Source organism: Cyanidioschyzon merolae, chromosome 18, assembly GCF_000091205.1.
Source record: "Cyanidioschyzon merolae strain 10D DNA, chromosome 18, complete genome".
Lineage (NCBI taxonomy): Eukaryota > Rhodophyta > Bangiophyceae > Cyanidiales > Cyanidiaceae > Cyanidioschyzon > Cyanidioschyzon merolae.
This window is the reverse complement of record NC_010144.1, coordinates 583,041-600,553: the sequence shown is the minus strand read 5'-3', so window position 1 is coordinate 600,553 and position 17,513 is coordinate 583,041. Positions and strand designations below refer to the sequence as shown.

At 57.6% G+C, this 17,513-nt stretch overlaps 6 protein-coding genes and 4 non-coding genes across 10 annotated transcripts, besides 2 other annotated features; 5 read left to right on the top strand and 5 right to left on the bottom strand.

Moving 5' to 3' along the window:
• Window positions 1–466: 466 nt before the first annotated feature.
• Window positions 467–1,657, top strand: CYME_CMR244C (probable dehydrogenase; the record flags this gene model as incomplete). The annotated part of the gene is made up of 1 exon (XM_005538449.1): window positions 467–1,657. The coding sequence occupies one exon, from the start codon at window positions 467–469 to the stop codon at window positions 1,655–1,657; it is 1,191 nt and encodes a 396-aa protein (XP_005538506.1).
• CYME_CMR243T lies at window positions 748–2,447 on the bottom strand. Its single transcript, XR_002461621.1, has one exon. It is a non-coding gene; the product is annotated as a hypothetical transcript (transcript).
• A 129-nt stretch (window positions 2,448–2,576) lies between these two features.
• On the top strand, window positions 2,577–2,647 carry CYME_CMR242R. The gene has a single exon. It is a non-coding gene; the product is annotated as a tRNA-Gly (tRNA).
• On the top strand, window positions 2,619–4,281 carry CYME_CMR241T. The gene has a single exon (XR_002461620.1). It is a non-coding gene; the product is annotated as a hypothetical transcript (transcript).
• On the bottom strand, window positions 3,852–5,525 carry CYME_CMR240C (amidophoribosyltransferase; the record flags this gene model as incomplete). The annotated part of the gene is made up of 1 exon (XM_005538448.1): window positions 3,852–5,525. One exon carries the CDS (start codon window positions 5,523–5,525, stop codon window positions 3,852–3,854), a length of 1,674 nt encoding a protein of 557 aa, XP_005538505.1.
• Window positions 5,526–6,108: 583 nt separating this feature from the next.
• Window positions 6,109–7,926: a sequence feature (possible transcribed region).
• On the bottom strand, window positions 7,064–8,173 carry CYME_CMR238C (hypothetical protein, conserved; the record flags this gene model as incomplete). Its single annotated transcript, XM_005538447.1, has 1 exon — window positions 7,064–8,173. The coding sequence occupies one exon, from the start codon at window positions 8,171–8,173 to the stop codon at window positions 7,064–7,066; it is 1,110 nt and encodes a 369-aa protein (XP_005538504.1).
• A 1,196-nt stretch (window positions 8,174–9,369) lies between these two features.
• CYME_CMR237C (threonine 3-dehydrogenas) lies at window positions 9,370–10,485 on the top strand (the record flags this gene model as incomplete). Its single annotated transcript, XM_005538446.1, has 1 exon — window positions 9,370–10,485. One exon carries the CDS (start codon window positions 9,370–9,372, stop codon window positions 10,483–10,485), a length of 1,116 nt encoding a protein of 371 aa, XP_005538503.1.
• Window positions 10,486–11,803: 1,318 nt separating this feature from the next.
• Window positions 11,804–12,607, bottom strand: CYME_CMR236C (probable tRNA-specific adenosine-34 deaminase subunit TAD3; the record flags this gene model as incomplete). Its single annotated transcript, XM_005538445.1, has 1 exon — window positions 11,804–12,607. One exon carries the CDS (start codon window positions 12,605–12,607, stop codon window positions 11,804–11,806), a length of 804 nt encoding a protein of 267 aa, XP_005538502.1.
• CYME_CMR235T lies at window positions 12,258–15,334 on the top strand. The gene has a single exon (XR_002461619.1). It is a non-coding gene; the product is annotated as a hypothetical transcript (transcript).
• Window positions 14,130–16,622, bottom strand: CYME_CMR234C (DNA replication licensing factor MCM7; the record flags this gene model as incomplete). The annotated part of the gene is made up of 1 exon (XM_005538444.1): window positions 14,130–16,622. The coding sequence occupies one exon, from the start codon at window positions 16,620–16,622 to the stop codon at window positions 14,130–14,132; it is 2,493 nt and encodes an 830-aa protein (XP_005538501.1).
• A 233-nt stretch (window positions 16,623–16,855) lies between these two features.
• Window positions 16,856–17,513: part of a sequence feature (possible transcribed region) that runs on past the window's edge.

Sequence of the window (17,513 nt, the reverse complement as noted above, 5' to 3'; positions counted from 1 at the left end):
ATGTGCACCCGTTTCCGAGGACCTCTTCTATTGTCGCTCTGGCCCTGGGATAGTGCTCTCTGCGAGAAAATCCATACATGCGGCTCGTGGAAAATCATGGTCTCATGGTCGTTCGTCGACAGCGCCGGAAAACCATTCGCATTCTATACATGCAGCGTTCCAGGTTTTTCTGGATTCCTGAACCGCTCCACACCAGTGTCTTGCAGCTTGCCAGAATTCGGGCTTTCTCTGTGTCTCTCGCCCCCGCGTGCGCGGCATTGTTTCCACCGTAAGTCTTGCGCATTCAGCACTATGTGCACGCTGAAAGCGAAACGATTCCGTCGAAAGTTCGCTCTTTGTAAACCTGATGCACGCTCCAGAATCACGAGGCTTTTCCGGATATTCATCGAGGCGCTCAAGTCTCGGCGAAAAAAGCGTTCATGCGCTTTGTTGCCTTTAGCATCGCGCACACGGACGTTCAAGTTCGATGCATCGCCTAAATACCGTGAGCAATCGACGAGCGTCCCTGGACCCCGGCGCTGAGACGGCGAATGCGCTACGCTTGGCGCTGTGGTTACGGCTCGCGCACAGGAGCATGCTGCGCTACACACGAAGTCAAACAGGTATGGAAGCGGTCGCTCAATTCAGGGGGGGACCAGTTAGAATTGGTATCATTGGTGCCGGGAGAATTGGTCGTGTTCACTGCGCGGCTTTGGCTCGCATGAGCAACCTCGCGCAGGTCGTGGTTATTGCGGACTTTATCGAGCAGGCTGCCCAGGCGGCGGCGAAAGAGTTTCGCATCCCGCGTGCAGTCAAAGACTGGCAGGAGGTTGTCCAGTCACCTGAGGTGGACGCTGTTATCATTTGTTCGCCCTCAGACACGCACTACGAAATCATCGTGGCAGCAGCGCGGGCAGGCAAACAGATTTTTTGCGAGAAACCGATCGACTACGACCTCGAGCGCATCGATAACGCGCTTTCGGAAGTGAAGCGCGCCGGTGTCCAGATGCAAATAGGGTTTCAGCGGCGTTTTGATGCGAACTTCCGCCGGGTAAGGGAAGCTGTCGCCAGCGGGGAAATCGGCGAGCCCTACTCACTGCACATCATCTCACGTGACCCTGCGCCACCTCCGCTTGCCTACTTGAAGCAGTCTGGGGGCCTATTCTTTGACATGATGACGCATGATTTCGACATGGCCCGGTTTACGATGGGCTCAGAAATCGTGGAAGTCGTTGCTGCTGCTGGAGCCAACCTGGTGGATCCCCAGATCGGTGAGCAAGCGGGCGATATCGACACCGCGATTGTGACCCTGCGGTTCGCGAACGGCGCCATCGGTACGATCGAATGCTGTCGAAAAGCCGCTTATGGTTACGACCAGCGTATTGAAATTCACGGATCGAAGGGAAATGTGTCCACTGCGAATAACTTTCCGAACAATGCGACGTTGCAGGATGGTGCGAGTGTACGTCGCGACCTGCCACTGAACTTTTTCATGGACCGCTATCGCGATGCCTACGCTTTAGAAATGGAGACTTTTGTGCGTTGCATTATGGAAGGAAAGGCGGTGCCGGTGACCGGGGAGGATGGGCGTATGCCGGTGGTGCTCGCTTACGCAGCGAGAAAGAGCATGAAGGAGCGCCGCGCCGTGCGTATCGGCGAGTTTATGTCCAAACTTTGAGGGCCTCGCGCCGGGGTCACGCTCGACTGCGGAATGCTTCATTCCGTGCATACAAGTAGGTTTCGCGCTCGCGCGATTTGCAGAACATACACAGTCTGCAACGGATATTCCGGGGCGAGTTTCCTGCCGATGACCGCGAACGGGCTGCTACCAGGCATGCAAGGCTGAAGCACATCCGCGTCCGCCCGGTGGATCATGGCGGTGGTGCAGTGAACGGGCGGCTGCGCTCACATGACATTCAGCATAGAAGAAACGCTAAACTTGTTCTGAACTACCTAAAAAGTTCGTTCGCAGGTCGCAACGAGTAGGAAAATGGGCCAGCACATGGGAAGGTCATGGGTCTACTCCATTTCATGGCACACGTGCTTGTTCGCAATATGAACACCAGCACACAGTGAGTAGGCGTCGCCTCCGTCGTTGTTTGCCACATCAGCTGTGCGGATACAAGCCTCGCGCGGAGAGCTTATAGCGAGGTTCGGTGCCCCGCATCATTCCCGCATTCGCACCAGCGAGACAACCTAGGTGATATTTTTGTTCAGAGCCCAACGAACCTGTCCAGGTGCACGCATGCACAGTGCTGCGTGCTTCAGGTGCACGCTGGCCTCGAGGTGTCTGTGGGCGTGTCCACCCGACCGCGTCCGTTTCCACTCAACTGGGCAGCCACTGACCATACAAACCGCGCAATGACTAGTGACCGAGCCTCCTGATACCAGGAAAAGCCTCGTTCGCAAAACAGGCCACCATCAAGAGCCTGCGTCTCCGGACTCGCTTCGGCAAAATGCTGTGCAACGGAACACCCAAGCAGCGTGCGCGCAAGTGCGCAGCATCGCGCCCGTCCACGCCATGCAGTCCGATGGCGTCATATGCCTTTATATCTAGTTTCGGATGCTGAATTTTCAAGTCATCGCAGTGCCTTGTAACGCCGCTGGGGTAGTGGTATCCTAAGACGTTGCCATCGTCTAGACGCGGGTTCGATTCCCGCGCGGCGTAAGCTTTTGTTTTTGAGGGCACACGTGAAGCGTAGGCACGCCGTTCAGCGAGCCGTGCTCCCAGTCGGACAGGCACTGGTGCGGGCGCACGCTCGACAGGCTCACGCGCAACTGTTCGCTGGACAGGTGCGCCGGCGCACTGCCGTGCCCACCGCGACAGGGTACACTCGTGCTCGTGAACGTTTCTGTCCAGGAACCCGGAGGCAAGACGACGCAACTCCTTCCAGGTGTGCTTGGGCGCTGGCTCGCAGACCGCTCACAGAGGCGAGTGTCGGTTGCAGTCTCTGCTCCGACAGCTCCAAGGCCAGTTCCGGTACCATACGGGAATTTCATTTACTTGTAACCGCGTTTCTCGGAGCAACGAACGCACTGGACAACCTACTCTAAACAGCTGCGTTCCAGAGAGGCATCCTCCTGTGTGTCGTGGTAGACACCAGAACTCGCGATGCCAACGTAGCGTCCAGCACCCCATCATTGCTGCAGGTATTGCGCAGCAGGCCACGGTTGCAGCCTCTGTGCGTCCACCGTCATCTATGCCCAGAGTCTGCCGCGCAATGCTGTGCCCCGGCACCTGCAGCTGCTCCGAACTGCCACAAGGCACTGTCTGCTTGCTGCACAATGGCGGAGGCGTCTCGAATCGCGGTGTTGCGGGTGCAGCGTAGCGTGCTCGCACATACATAAACCGTCCAATCGTCGGCTTTCTCGGGGGTACACCGCCTGCTCGCATGCCTCGCGAACAACCTGGCTTTTTGGTGCGGTTTAGCGTACCCTTTACATTCCTGAGCCAATCTAAACCGCTCCCCAAAGTCGCGACGCATGGGCTCTCTGGGTTGTTTCCCCGCGAAATCGCTCGAAAACAATCCTGATGCCTTTGGCAGCGCGCATGGTGTATAACTGGAGACAGCGCTGAGCCGAAGGCGCAACGGCGATGTATACATGCGCACGATGCCACGCCCATGGACACGCCGAGGTCCGTAGCCGTGCCAGTCCAGAGACGAAAAGACGACGTCGGAACGGCGAGCTGTCCGCTGGCTCCTGGCAAGACGCACGCTTCCGGGCGAATGCATCTACGTGCGTCACTTCGACACAGCTGGAAACAAGCACTCGCCAGTTTCGAATCTGGTCATACCAAGGTATCGCGACACAACGGACACACAAGCGATTGCGTCCATGCTACACGTTCGCCTCGAAAGGCTTCCTTCATCTCAGGCATCGACCGGAAGAACTGGATACTGGCCATTGAAACAGCCGTAACAATAGTCCCCGCTCTCATCAGCCAGGAAGGATCTAAGCGACTCGAGGGACAAAAATCCCAAAGAGTCCGCTCCAATCCACTCGCAAGCCTTATGTGAGTCTGGAATGCGCCACGAGAGCAGTTCCTCGCGATTCGGTGTATCGACCCCGTAGTAGCAGCTGCCTATAATTGGCGGGCAAGCGATGCGCAAATGGATCTCGCTAGCGCCAGCCTCGCGCAACATGTGTACAATCTTGCGACTCGTGGTGCCGCGCACGATCGAGTCGTCCACAACAACGACGCGCTTGCCCTCAATCAGGCTACGGACAGCCGTTAGCTTCAACATGACACCTGCATTGCGAATCTCCTGGGTAGGTTGGATAAAGGTTCGACCAACATAATGGCTCCTCGAAATGCCCATCTGGAAGGGAATCCCGCTCGCAGCGCTAAATCCGAGGGCGGCAGCAATGCCGCTGTCCGGCACTGGAACGACGTAGTCGGCCCCCTTTTCGACTGGTGCTGCTTGTGCTAACAACTCTCCAAATCGAAACCGCGAGAGGTACACCGATCGGCCGAACACATTCGATGTGACCTTACTGAAATAGATGTGCTCGAAAATGCAAGCGCGACGTTGCTGCCGTGGAAACGGGAAGAACGACTGGAGGTTTCCGCTGGCGCGATCGATAACCACCAGCTCGCCCGGTTCAATCTCACGGACGGTCTCTGCACCAACCATGTCCAAGGCACACGACTCGCTGCAGATGATCCACGTCGTCATCGAGGCGTCCGGGGGTGATCCAGTCGTAGTGGCTGGCGAAGTTTCCGATATTCGACCAAGCATCAAGGGACGGAATCCCCGCGGATCCCGCACAGCAATAAGTTGTCCTGCCGTGAGGACGCACAGCGAGTAAGCACCGTCAACACGACCGAGCGCGTCGGTTAGGCGTGTACGCGCATCAGCGGATCCTCCTTGAACCGACTGTGCCATCAAATGCAGAATAACTTCCGTGTCCGACGATGTATTGAAAATGGTGCCCCGCGCCTCGAGTTCTCGCTTCAGCGCTTCAGCGTTTGTTAAGTTGCCGTTGTGAGCGATCGCTATCTGACCGTGCCGCATCTTCACAGTGAACGGTTGCACATTTCGAATGTTTTTCTCGCCGGCCGTGGAGTAGCGGACGTGTCCAAGCGCTGCAACCGCCCGACTCGCCCCCAAAATCGCGTCCGTGAATACCTCGGAGACCAGCCCGAGGCCTTTGATCTCACGCAACTGACCTTTGGTACTGACTTGAGCGTCCGAGGAATCGGGTTCCCATAGTACAATCCCGGCACCTTCCTGTCCGCGGTGCTGCAGAGCGTGCAACGCAAAGTAGGCCAAGCGTGCGGGCACGTCCGACGCCGGTTTGTGCAGCGGTGTCATAACACCGACAACCCCGCACTCGTCGTGGAAGCCCATGAACCAGCGGCTTGCGCTTCGTCTTGCAACTTGTTGCTGGCGCAATGCTCTGTTCCCCCGCAGCGCAATCCGAGTGACCGCCGGGTGCCAGCGCCCGTCAAGTCGCCCCCGCGCAAACGCCTGTGCCTCGAATGAGGCTTTCGGAACGAACAGCGCGTTCGGGGTTATAAAAGTACCCAGTGTGATGTACATGATCTGGTGCTGTACAGAAGATAGAAGAGCGCTGGCGCGGGCGTGTACCGCCCCAGAGCGCAGAGAACGGCTCCAGTTTAGAAGCAGCGCTTGTCAGGTTCTGTGGAAGCGGCGGCGGCGGCGCGGCGGTACCTGAGCGCCTCCAGCTGGCGATCGCTACGCGCGAAATCCGTAATCGCAGCGGTGCCTCCAGCTGGCGATCGCTACGCTCGAAATCCGTAATCGCAGCGGTGCCTCCAGTGGACGATCGCTACGTGCGAAATCCGTAATCGCAGCAGTGCCTCCAGTGGACGATCGCTACGCGCGAAATCCGTAATCGCAGCAGTGCCTCCAGTGGACGATCGCTACGCGCGAAATCCGTAATCGCAGCAGTGCCTCCAGTGGACGATCGCTACGCGCGAAATCCGTAAGCCCAGCGGCACATGCACAGTCTGTCGAGGTCGATCGCGGCGTCTGTAATCCGTAAGCCCAGCGGCACATGGACGAGAGCGCGCGCTTTCCCTTCAACCTCAGCTGGGGACACCGCTGCACCACACCCCGGTGCTATCAAAGCGCTTTCGCGTTTGCCTTGCAACACTCGGTTGCAGCTAGGGTAGTGAAGCACGCTATGCAGCGGTCTGGATCTTTGACAGGAACAGGATCGAATAGACCATCCGCCCAGAACAGTACTGCTTCGGAGGCAGCCGCAAATGTGCGGCGAGCACCGATCTATCGAGGTCCGAGCACAGAGCCCTTCTTAGAGGCTGGGCGACCTGTGCTCCGCGATATAACTCGGTTTGTCGTCGGTAGCGGCTAGCGCTTGCGCAGCGAGGGCCTAGAGCGCAGATACGACACCTCTGCAGGAGCCGAAACCGGTTGTTGCCAACGCCGGAGGGTTTACCCTCGGTTAGTTCTGGGATGCCCATGCGCCCGCTTCGCTTGGGTATCCGCGCAGTCGTCTACGAGTCGCGCCATGAGTTTGGGTGTGTTGACGAGAAATGTTCGCAGCAGGCACATGGGATCAGTGCGAGTTCTAGTGAGGATCGGTTTTCTATTCGATAAACGGTGCTTTGCCCAAGACTGTAACACAACGCGCTGATCGTCAAAAGCGCTATTTAACGAGGGAAACGCCGCCTCCTGAGCAACGTTGATGGGCGCATCCATCATGATCCGACCGTTTACAAGCTGACGGGCGAGCCGTTGCATACGCTTCGACAAGGGCCTCCCGCGCCACAGCGCTGGATGTTTCCGCTTTGCCATGAGATACTGCTCAGGGTTCTTGCTCCGCTCGTATTCCAAACGACGGCAATATCGCCGGGCGTCGTGGCGTCTCGGGGGTCTGCTCGGAAAACGAGTTGGCATTCACTGGGACACTCGCGCTCGCGGACGGACGCTCTTTCGCCCGTATCTCAGGCGCGTGCAGGCTCTGGGGGCGTGTGCGACTTGGGTGCGTCGTCTCTAGCTCCCTTGGTATATCTAGGCTTCGCCCAGCGGGCGCTGGGCTAGTCTTGGTGCAAGTCTCGTGTACGATCAAGTCACCTGAACCAGTGAGAAACTCGCTACGTAGATTTACGAACACGGCAAAGGATGGCACGATGGCGAGGATCGCATGCCGTCACCTGAACCCGTTCGATCCCGGGAATCTGGCGCAAACATGCTTCCACGTCAAAAGTGTAGTAATCGTCGGAATGCGGCTCCGTTGATTTCATAAGCGTGAAGAGCGCCGGCGGCAAGTTTTGGATGACGGGCGAGCGCGGGTTGTTGTCCACCATTGCGATGCAGCCACGGTCTCGAGTGACTCGCACAAGCTCACGAAAGACAGACTCGGCTGCATCTCGCGGCAACTCGTGCAGGACGAACTGTAGTGTAACCAGGTCCACGACACTGTCAGCAAGCGGCAGCGATTCGCCCAATGCTTGCTGGTATTCAATGCGAACGTTTGGCGGAAGTCTCTGCACATCTAGCGCGTTCGCCTTTTCGTTCCGCAAGTTGGCCACGGCCAGGAAATACGGTGACGGGTCGATACCGAGCACGCGCAAAGCGTCGTCTCGGGGTATGTTGCGCGCCAGGTACTCTGCGAGGAAGCGTGTGCTGATTCCAGCGCCACAGCCAACATCCAGCGTGAAACGCACACGGTCGATTCGCAAGTCTCCGGGGTCCGCCATGAAGCGCGTGACCTGGTCAAGAAAGCAGTGACGCAGACGTCGCTGGGCGTCTCGCCAGGAAAGCTCCCGCTCCTGGGGCCATACGCGAAGCGCCATGGCGTAGGTTGCCGGCTCTACCTCATACGCGGCCAGCCAGCACAAGTTTCCCTCATCGTACGCATGAAACGGCTTGGTGTAGTATGCGGGGTACACCAGGTCTGTGCGCGGTGCAAAGTACTTTGAAACACCCGCTTCTTCTAAAGCAGCAGCACAACCGCTCCAGTCAATGCCACGCGACGCTGCTGTCCGTACCATAACCGCTTTTGCTTGCTTCTTCAGAATGCGATACACCCACGGTGTCTGAATGAGCAAGTTCGTGAGCTTCGACAGCAACTCGTCGGTGCCAGCCCAAGCGGGCTTGATGCGAGCCGTTCCGCCGGAACCTCGCGGCCGCTCAGCTAGACATACAACTCGCCCGTTTTGTCGCACACTCACTGCATTCAGTGCTTTCCCGTGCACAAACATGGTTTTTTGCGAAAAAAGAAGACGTACTGGACACGAGCAGTATGCACCAACTCGATAAAGCGGAGGATGTGCTCTGCTCGAGGACGCGTGCGCGTCGCATGATCGCTACCAGGGCATCGTTTCCTGCGGCGTTTGAGCGATCATGCGTACCACCATGCCTGGTACGCGAGATGAATATCAGCAACTCGAGAAGCGATGACGATTACGCTCCGGGCCCTTTGTTGGCCCAGAGGCACCAGGTTGGTCTTCATATTGGAAAATGGGATGTCTATTATCTCTGACGATCTTCCGCTGCTGCGGTTGCCATGGGCAGAGGCTATGGCGCTGAAAGCGCTGCCGCCTCTCTGCCATACGGTGCTGACGCGGCCGGCTACAGGATCCTCGGCGCTACTCGCACCGCACGTGCCTTGTTGTCGCACACGACATCGGATAGCTTGTGACGCATCAGCGACAGCGGGCGATCGCGAATGCGACGCACGCTTCTGCATCGCGGCAACAGGCTTTCGATTCATGGCGTTCTGTGCTCGAGTACTGCACGGCGTTCGCCTGGTGCCTTGCAGAATCATTGTCTATGCCTCTTTCCTGTTCTCTCTAGTGAGATATGGTCCAGAGAGAGACGACTAGGTGCTCGCAAGCACGTCACCCCGAAGCGGCACGCACCTTTGCACTGCATGATCGATGCATCCAACCAGCAACCACCGTATGCGCGCATACGCTGTCGGTAGCCGTGGAAGTAGACATCCGCTGCATCTCGCGAGTGCCTCACAGAATCACCGATCCCACAACGAAGCCGTCTTGTTGAATAGATGCCACATCCAGCAACATCCTAGTGCTGGGCTCACCGCAGACGTCGTGCAGCACGAATACGACATGGAGGTCACGGGAAAGTGCGTGCAATTGCAACGTCCATGCAGGAACGCGCAGCGGCGTATCTGATTCTGGGCGAAACGCACATGTGCTCAAGCGGCTTGCAATCGATCATCGATGCCGCCGATGCCGCCGATGCCGCCGATGCCGCCGATGCCGCCGCTTTTCATAAGAGGTGCGTGTTCGACGCCGACGCCGGCGATCGGCAAAGCACCCGTGTCGAGCGCAGTTGCTGGAGCGATCATCGCGCGTGTGCGATACAGACCTCGTACGCGTCGTCTATCGACTAGTTTTAGGTTGTTTGCAGCGTCCAAAAAGAGCTTTCATTCATGTCTGTCGGAAGGTTTATGCGAGCGCTGGTGAAAAAGGCTCCAAAGGCCGGTCTTGAGTGGGTTGAGAATCAACCAGTCCCGCCTGTTGGTCCCAATGACGTGCTCATTCGCGTGACGCACGCCTCAATCTGCGGGACGGACCTTCACATCTACAAGTATGACGCTTGGGCACAGCGAACGATTCCAATTCCTCTCGTTGTGGGTCACGAGTACGTCGGGCGTGTCGCTGCGCTCGGTGATCAAGTGGCACAAAAAGTACCGCTGCGCGTTGGCGACCGGGTCACTGGAGAAGGTCACGTGACCTGTGGCTTCTGCCGAAACTGCCGAGCGGGTCGCCAACACCTCTGCCGAAATACGCTCGGCGTAGGCGTGAATCGTGACGGCGCATTTGCAGATTATGTTGCAGTGCCAGCGCGGAATGTTGTCCGACTACCTGACCGTATCCCGGATATCTGGGGTGCTGTCATGGACCCGTTGGGAAACGCTGTACATACGGCACTGGCGAATGACCTGGTTGGAGAGGATGTTTTGATTACGGGCGCTGGACCCATAGGGATGATGGCAGCCGGAATCTGCCGCCACGTCGGGGCACGGCACATCGTCGTAACAGACGTACGTGATGAGCGCCTCTCACTAGCGCAAAAATGCGGTGCGACGCTGGCGATCAATACGAGCCAGGGCAAGCCGGCTACTGGTCTAGGCATGGAAGATGACTCCAAGCATACGGAGCATCTGCTTCGCGATGCGATGAAACAGCTAGGTATGACCGAAGGTTTCGATGTAGGTCTCGAGATGAGCGGGGTGCCGTCTGCTTTCCGGAGCATGCTGGCGACGATGAATCACGGAGGTCGTATTGCACTCCTCGGGATACCGAGTGAGTCTTTTCCCATTAATTGGGATGACGTTGTTTTCAAGGGGCTCTCCATTAAGGGAATTTACGGGCGCGAGATGTTTGAGACCTGGTACCGGATGATCAACATGCTGGTGGGCGGCCTCATGGAACGCATCCAACCGGTGCTGACGCATCGCTTTCCGGCGCACGAGTACGAGGAAGCGTTCAAAGTCGCAGGCAGCGGAACTGCCGGCAAGGTCGTCCTCGAGTGGGAGAAGTAGCGGAGCAAACTGACGAATGATCATGATAAGCGATTTGTGCGCGAAGCAAAATGGCCAACTTGGAGATGGCAGATCGAGATCACGGAAGCAGCCGATCCTGAGTATCATGTGTATCCGCACGCACTGAATAGCGTGCACGTAGGAGGCATTCAGCGCTCCATATCCGGTGCGCAAGCAACATGCGCTGCTCACGGGGTGATACCGCGGTAGCGGTGTGTCGCGATGGCACTTCCGAGCTGACGGATGCAGCGCATTCGTTGACTCGCCAGCATCATGGTGAGACATCGACACCAGCTGCGTTATCCAATTTTCAGCAGCAGCAACCTGCGCTTGCATGAAATCTCTTCGATAGGGGATGCTTTCGCAGCGTCCTTCTCTGGAAGCTGCTCGGAAACCTCTTTCAATTCTAATTGACCTAAAGAATCGCTAGCACCACGCAGAGTGACTGCGGACATTGAGTGAATTGCTCGCTTCCGGCAGCAGTGCGCATGCAAATCCGCAACCCAGAGCACGCTTTCATTCTTTTGGTAGTTTCCGGGTGTAACTCGACAAGCGGCCTGTCAGGAGCATTCCTCGCCTGTGAATGATCGCGAAAATTGCGATGCATCGCGTGTGCGTGCACGCAAGCATCTTGGGATGGACACGTGTCCGGCGTGATGGCCCTCGAGCAGCGCGCGCCCGTCAAGACCTCTGCGTGCGCTATCCACGCGCTCCACCGAGCAGCATCCTCTCTGTATTTTCGTGCCCTCCGGGCAGCGAGGGCCCTATAGCGTCGTGCTCTACAGGTGTGTCGCTCAGTCAGTTCGTATGTCGAGTCCGGTTACATAGTGGCGCTCCAAAACCTCTAGCGCCTTGTACGTCACATCCCCAGCGCTTTCAATTTGACACGCCGAATCTGAATACACTGACGGTCTCGTCGGATGCTTCCGAAATCCGAGACAAAAAAAAGCGAGACTGCCCCAGCATAGCGTCATGCCGCCCACAGGATGTCACCGACGAGCATGCGTTTGCGAACGTAGCGCCCGACCACACCGCATCCGGATCACGCGGTTTCGTGCCAGTCGATGCACCCCCAGCGCTACGGCATTATCGTGCGGGTACCTAGGTCCCAGTTCGCAGGCGCAGGGCTGATGCCTGAACCACGACTCCGAAACTGTGCTGATGTCGCCAATGCGGACCCGACGAAAGCTTCCGTTGACGTGCTCCATACTCCCATGAATCTCTCTTAGCCCCCGTATTGCTGAATCGGATACATGCGTTCAGCGTCCGCTCCTGTACGGGGGAAGCGCGCGAAACACACACGCACGCCACTTGTTCGCTAAGAGGCGAGCTGGCGCTGATACGCCTCGTACCGATGATTAAGGGCCTTGAGTCGATGCACGCCGACCCGAAGGATCCCACCGAAGCTCGCGTCCGGGTGAATAAAGAACAGGCGACGAATGCGAGAATGCGTCGCCGCCATTGCACAGCAAACACACGGCTCCCGAACTGTGAAGAGGTCCAAACCAGTGAGCATATAATGCGGATGCTCCTCGCCGTTGTCTCGGTCGCGGAAAATGCGGGACGCTTCGTCGATGCACCTGAGTGGCGCATGCGGACCCTGGACACTGCAGATCACCTGTGCAGGTGCGCTGGGTAGCGGCCAACGCACAACAAGAGCGGCGTTAACGTCGGTGCCCTGCGTCTCGTGCTCGAGACGTTCGAGGAGCTCCAGCGCCGTGCCGACCTCGGTCTCAGCGAGTATCGGTGGTTCCGGAGCCTCTGGCCTGTATATAACAGGCCAGAGCGTTCGCGACCAGTGCTGACTCTGTAGTCCAGTTCGAGGCGCCACTGCGGGCACAACACACCGGCGAAGCGTGGCGGTATGTACCCACTCGCGTGCCACACCGAGTCGCTCTAGTACGGCGTGCGCGTTTCGGTTGGGAACTTCCGGATCGTCCGCGGAGACGAGTGCAAGCAGTACGTTGACGGCACCGGTGCTATCCCGGTGTCCACGCTTCAAATGGGCGAGCTCTCGACCAAGCGGCACCGAACTCGACAGGTACCGCAGCAGTTGTTCCGCGTGACGCGGGATCGCCTGGATCACCCACACTTCGACGTGTCGCTCCGGTTCGAGACTCATGCGCTTCTGGAGCTCCTCTTGATCGACACATGCGCATAAGGTGTACTGTGGTGCTTTCATACGCTCGAGCGGAGAACAGACGGGTGCTGCGAGGAGCCCCAAGCCGGATCCGGATCGTCAAAGTCAAACGAGATGCGATTTTGTGAAAGCTACGTCAGACTAGAAAGGAAAAGGGAGTTGCTCGCCCAGTTTCTGCCATTGGGGTCTTCCGAGGCTGTTTTTCTGATGTGCAGCCTGGATAATCAGAGTCCAGCAATAAGGATGTATGGATTCGTAAACAGTTTTACGATTTGCGGTTGTCCTTACGGAATGAACACCACAACGCTTCCCAGACGGAAGCGGGTCCGTCACCGGAATCAACATGATTCGCGTTGCTATCGAATAAGGCTTCGCAGAGTATTACACTTCAATTTCCCTGTCATTCGGATGAGCATCCACGCTTCTCCCTTCCCAGCGTCTAGCGGATGCCTCAATCGCGCATTCTTCGCGTTCTCGAGCACTCTGTTTCGTAGCAGAGTCGGCGCTCAGCAACGGGCAACATCGTCTACACAGACAAGGCTAACACGATGACGTCGCTTGACGGCTCGCTCACGGGCTCGGGTCAGAAAATCACTGACCTCTGGTCATCATACAATCGATTCCGTTCGAAAGCCAAATCAGCCTCTATTTGGAACCGCCAAAGACATGGCATTCGACGCGAGCACGAGACCCTTCAGGGCATGTATTCCCGAAAGCTCCAGTCTTTTCCGGTTGCACGGAAAAATGTCCTGACCTCGGCCAGAGGTCATCGCAGCGACCGTCTCCGGTGGAGCGCGTACCAGCGCTTTACACGGCGTCAGCGTTCACCGATGGACATCGCTCAGCTCGCTCGGCGCCCTGGATGGAGCTCCCGGTGCTCTTCTCATCGTGGACAATATCGCGTTCCACAAATCCTCCATGGAGTGCGCCACAGTGCGCCTGCGTGTGCAGCAGACAGCGCTCCCGCCTAGGGAGTCGCCCAGGCGAAGCAGGTGATCGCGAGGCATAGCGCCAGGTGCGGAAACGTACGAGAGCACCCACTGGCGCCTTCTGTACCCGTCAAGGCCAGGCACCGAGCGGTGAAGCAAGCGTCCACCCGCCACAGGTTAACGCTGCGAGGTGTAGTGGGTGTCTCGGAACACCTGACCACTGTCAAGGGTCAACGCGCGGAACGGCGTCCAGCGCCCGCGTCCAAACTAGACAGAGAGAACACCTGAAGCGTGGATCGCAACTTCTGCCCATGAACGAACAGCGTCTGCAACGGCCAGACGTGTCGACATCGGGACGCTAACGCTGCCATCAACGTCCGTCGCCCGTTGACAACGGAACTGGGTAGGCAGGATTGACCGGCGTCATTTTAAAGCCTGAGATGAGAGAGCGGAAATGGCCGCAAAGCCTGGTGCTGACGACATTAGAAACAGATCCAGTCGTTCATGTGAACGCCCGAGATGGGGGACGCGTTCCATATTATTCTGGCATTGGTCTTGACTAGGCAGGCGAACGTTCACACCGTGAATGTAATGCGGGTACGGTTCGAGTCCACCGACCAGATATTGATGTCTTCGTATTCACTCAGCGCGGTGTAGAACTGTTGGCTAGTGAAACCTTGCTGCAGGGCCTGCTCGAGGATGTCCGCAATGGGCACCGAGCGCTCGCCCCGGTCAGCAGCATGGTCGCGGATGAGTAGATAGATCCGCGTTGTCGCGTCCAGCTCGTGCAAGTTCCGATGGCCACCTGCCTCGCTCGGATCGTCCAGAGAGGCCTTGGAGCAGTTGAGCAGTCGCACAGCTTCATCAATATCTTCGCGCGAAACAAGGTTGGAAAAGCGCAGCCGAGCGAGTGCCTGTGCAAGTCGTAGGATGCTCAGCAACGTGCGAGCAGTCGTGTGGCCGCGAGGCAACCAGCGGCGCTGCTTATCATCAGCGCGTAGCGCTACGTAGTGTTCTACGACATAGGCCGTCAACTCGGACGGTACTACGGGCACACACTGTCGAGCCTGCGCAACGTAGGCTCGCAGCAAGTCGGGTGACGCTGGTTCGAATCCGAGTTCTGGGGCCTCGCCCGTCCGGTGCACGTACGTCACATGTCGGGCAAGAGCCAGGTCCTTGTCCTGATCGGGTGCATCGAGCATGAGGAACAACAGATCAAAGCGCGACAGCAGTGCTGCTGGCATGTTGATATTTTCGGCGGCTGAGCGTCGTCGATTATAACGGCCCTGAACTGGATTCGCTGCTGCGAGAACGGCCGCCCGTGCATTCAGCGAAGTCGTAATACCAGCTTTGGCGATCGAGACTGTCTGTTGCTCCATGACCTCATGGATATAGGTGCGATCAATCTCATCCATTTTGTCGAATTCATCGATGCATGCGATGCCGCAGTCAGCCATGACGAGGGCGCCGCCTTCTAACGTCACATCACCGGTATTGGAGTCACGGAGAACGGCTGCGGTGAGGCCCACACCACTCGAGCCCTTGCCCGTAGTGTAGACGCCTCGCGGTGCTACATTGCAGATGTAGCGAAGCAGCTGCGACTTGGCGACACCGGGATCGCCCATGAGGCATACGTGTATATCACCGCGCAGGCGCATCCCATCAGCAAGTTCACGGGTCGGTGCGCCTACCAGTTGCAGAAGGAGCGCTTTTTTGACATCCTCGTGCCCGTAGATTTCTGGAGCAATGGAGCGCGCGAGCCGATCATAAACTCCAGCGGTACTGGCGAGTTCAGCAATCCGAGCCTGAATGAGCTGATTGCGGGCTATTTCCCGCTGATAATCCTTGTAGTCCCGTTTTTGTTGCCGAATGAAAGTGGCTTCGAGGTAGGTGTCCGACAGGAGTCCCTGCTTGAACGCGCGAAAGCCAGACACGAGCGTTGGCAAAAAAATACCGGCCACCGTAATGTGGTCGCCAGCTGCGCAAGCATTCGAGAGTTCGCCTTGCAACAGAACAGTTAACGTTCGTGGAATGCTACCAACGGGAACATCGTGCGCGGGCTCTTGAATGCGAATCTCTTGGAACTTGCTATATTTGAAAGCACGATACTGGGGAATGAGACGCCCGCCTCCGGTGGCGGAACGCATGCATTCTTGCTTTGAGCAAAAGAAAAGGGGCATATATTGTCGTCCCGGTATCGGTTGGTAATACTCCGTACCGCAGGCATCGCAGACATAAATGGCAACCTGAACGAGTGGGCGCACATCGAGCACGCGCGTTACGATGCCACTGACTTGCACAAGCCGGCCAACATGCTCAGCTCGCACATCACGGATCCGGAACGGTTTGTCCTCTGATGCAGGGACCAGCTGCACCTGATAGCGCCGCGCCAAAAGCGGGGGAATGCGCTTGTAGGGATCTTCGTCTGCTGCACCAGCACCAGCACCGGCATTACCGAAAAGCTCCTGGTCTTCGAGACGGTTCTCCTGTTCGTTTTGCTCCCGCTGCTGCATCAATAGGTCTAGAGTGTCCAAAGCCAGCAGCCTACTCGGTCGCAACGTGGCGATAATGGCGTCCGCAGCCTGAGACAAGATTTCAATGTACCGCTTGGTGTTCAGCTGGATGCGCATAGCGAGCGTTTCCTCATGAGCCGTGAACAAGTCATCCAGCTCAACAGCAAGTATTTTGGAGTCGCGGTCGACAATTTTTTGCAGATGGCGCAGGTACTTTGGCGCGACGCCTCGCAAGTTCTGCCGCTCGCCTAGCGCAGCGGGCTCCTCAGCCGCTTCGGAGCCAGCGGCCGTGTGGCGAGTCCCGTCGGCATCCCTGTCCAGACTGTCGCTGCCCAAGCTCGGGTTTGCCTCACGATCATCCACAAAAGTCTGAAAGAAGTGGACGAGGACTTCCACGTCCGTCGAGTACGTGTTCGCAGGACTGCTACGACTCCGGCCCGCCCCACCGCGAGAGTCTGAAGGTTGTGAGCCACCGAGCGCCCGCAAGCTTTGCTGAGGGTTACTACCCAAGTTCAGACTATCAAATGGCAGTCGGTATGCTAGTTCAGTGGCCATTCCGGAGACACGTTCGCAGTGAGGAACACAGTCCAAGAGAACGCTCAAAGCGCTCGGGATACAAGCGGATGGGGATCGCGCGTGCTGCCGTGCGATTGCCGCCTACGGCAGCGTCTTTCTGGCGGGAAACGCATGCATCTGTGCGCGCGCGATTTCGATTACTGCATGTACGGGGCGGTGTACCCGGAAGTGCATCGAAGCGGCATTCGCCCGGCTGCGCGATGCCCATCGGCAACCAGGGAAGCGCGAGGCATAAACCGACAGCGTCCTCTGAAACACCCGCTGGACCCAGAGTCGTGTTCAAGTTTGGGGTTGCAGACCCGAAGCGAATGCTTCGCACGGCGGCACAGAGTCGGACCTCTCCGAACCAACTGCTAGGAAAGCGTCGCGTTGGTGTCCTGTCTGCATGCGTCGCACCCGGCGACGGCGCATCCAGCGACACAGCAAGTGACTGGCACAGGCTGGGCACCCGAACGGGCGATAGATTCATGAAGTATCTATGATGGAGGGAAAGACAAGTCGTGATCTGATATAACGTCGAAGAATATGTAATGGAATGATGGTTAACTTCCTGGTTACGGACTGTATTGGTCCATCTGAAATAATCTGCAGGGACTTGCCGAATGGACCTTGTCGAATGTGGAGCTTGCTGGTTCCGCTGTGCATGCCAGGGCAGTGGCGCGCTTTCTGGCCGAGTTGAGGACGGCACCAGTGCGCCGACTCGCCCGAGAAACCCTTGCGCTTTGCACACGGAAAACGATTCATCGAGGATCGTTCGACGCAGCGAAATATCCGATACCTGCCTGTGCGGCGAGCTCCAGCCTCCTGTCTCCTCAGGCTCTGGTCATTGCGCTCGCCACTCGTTTCCCGCGGGGAGCGACGCGTGAACCG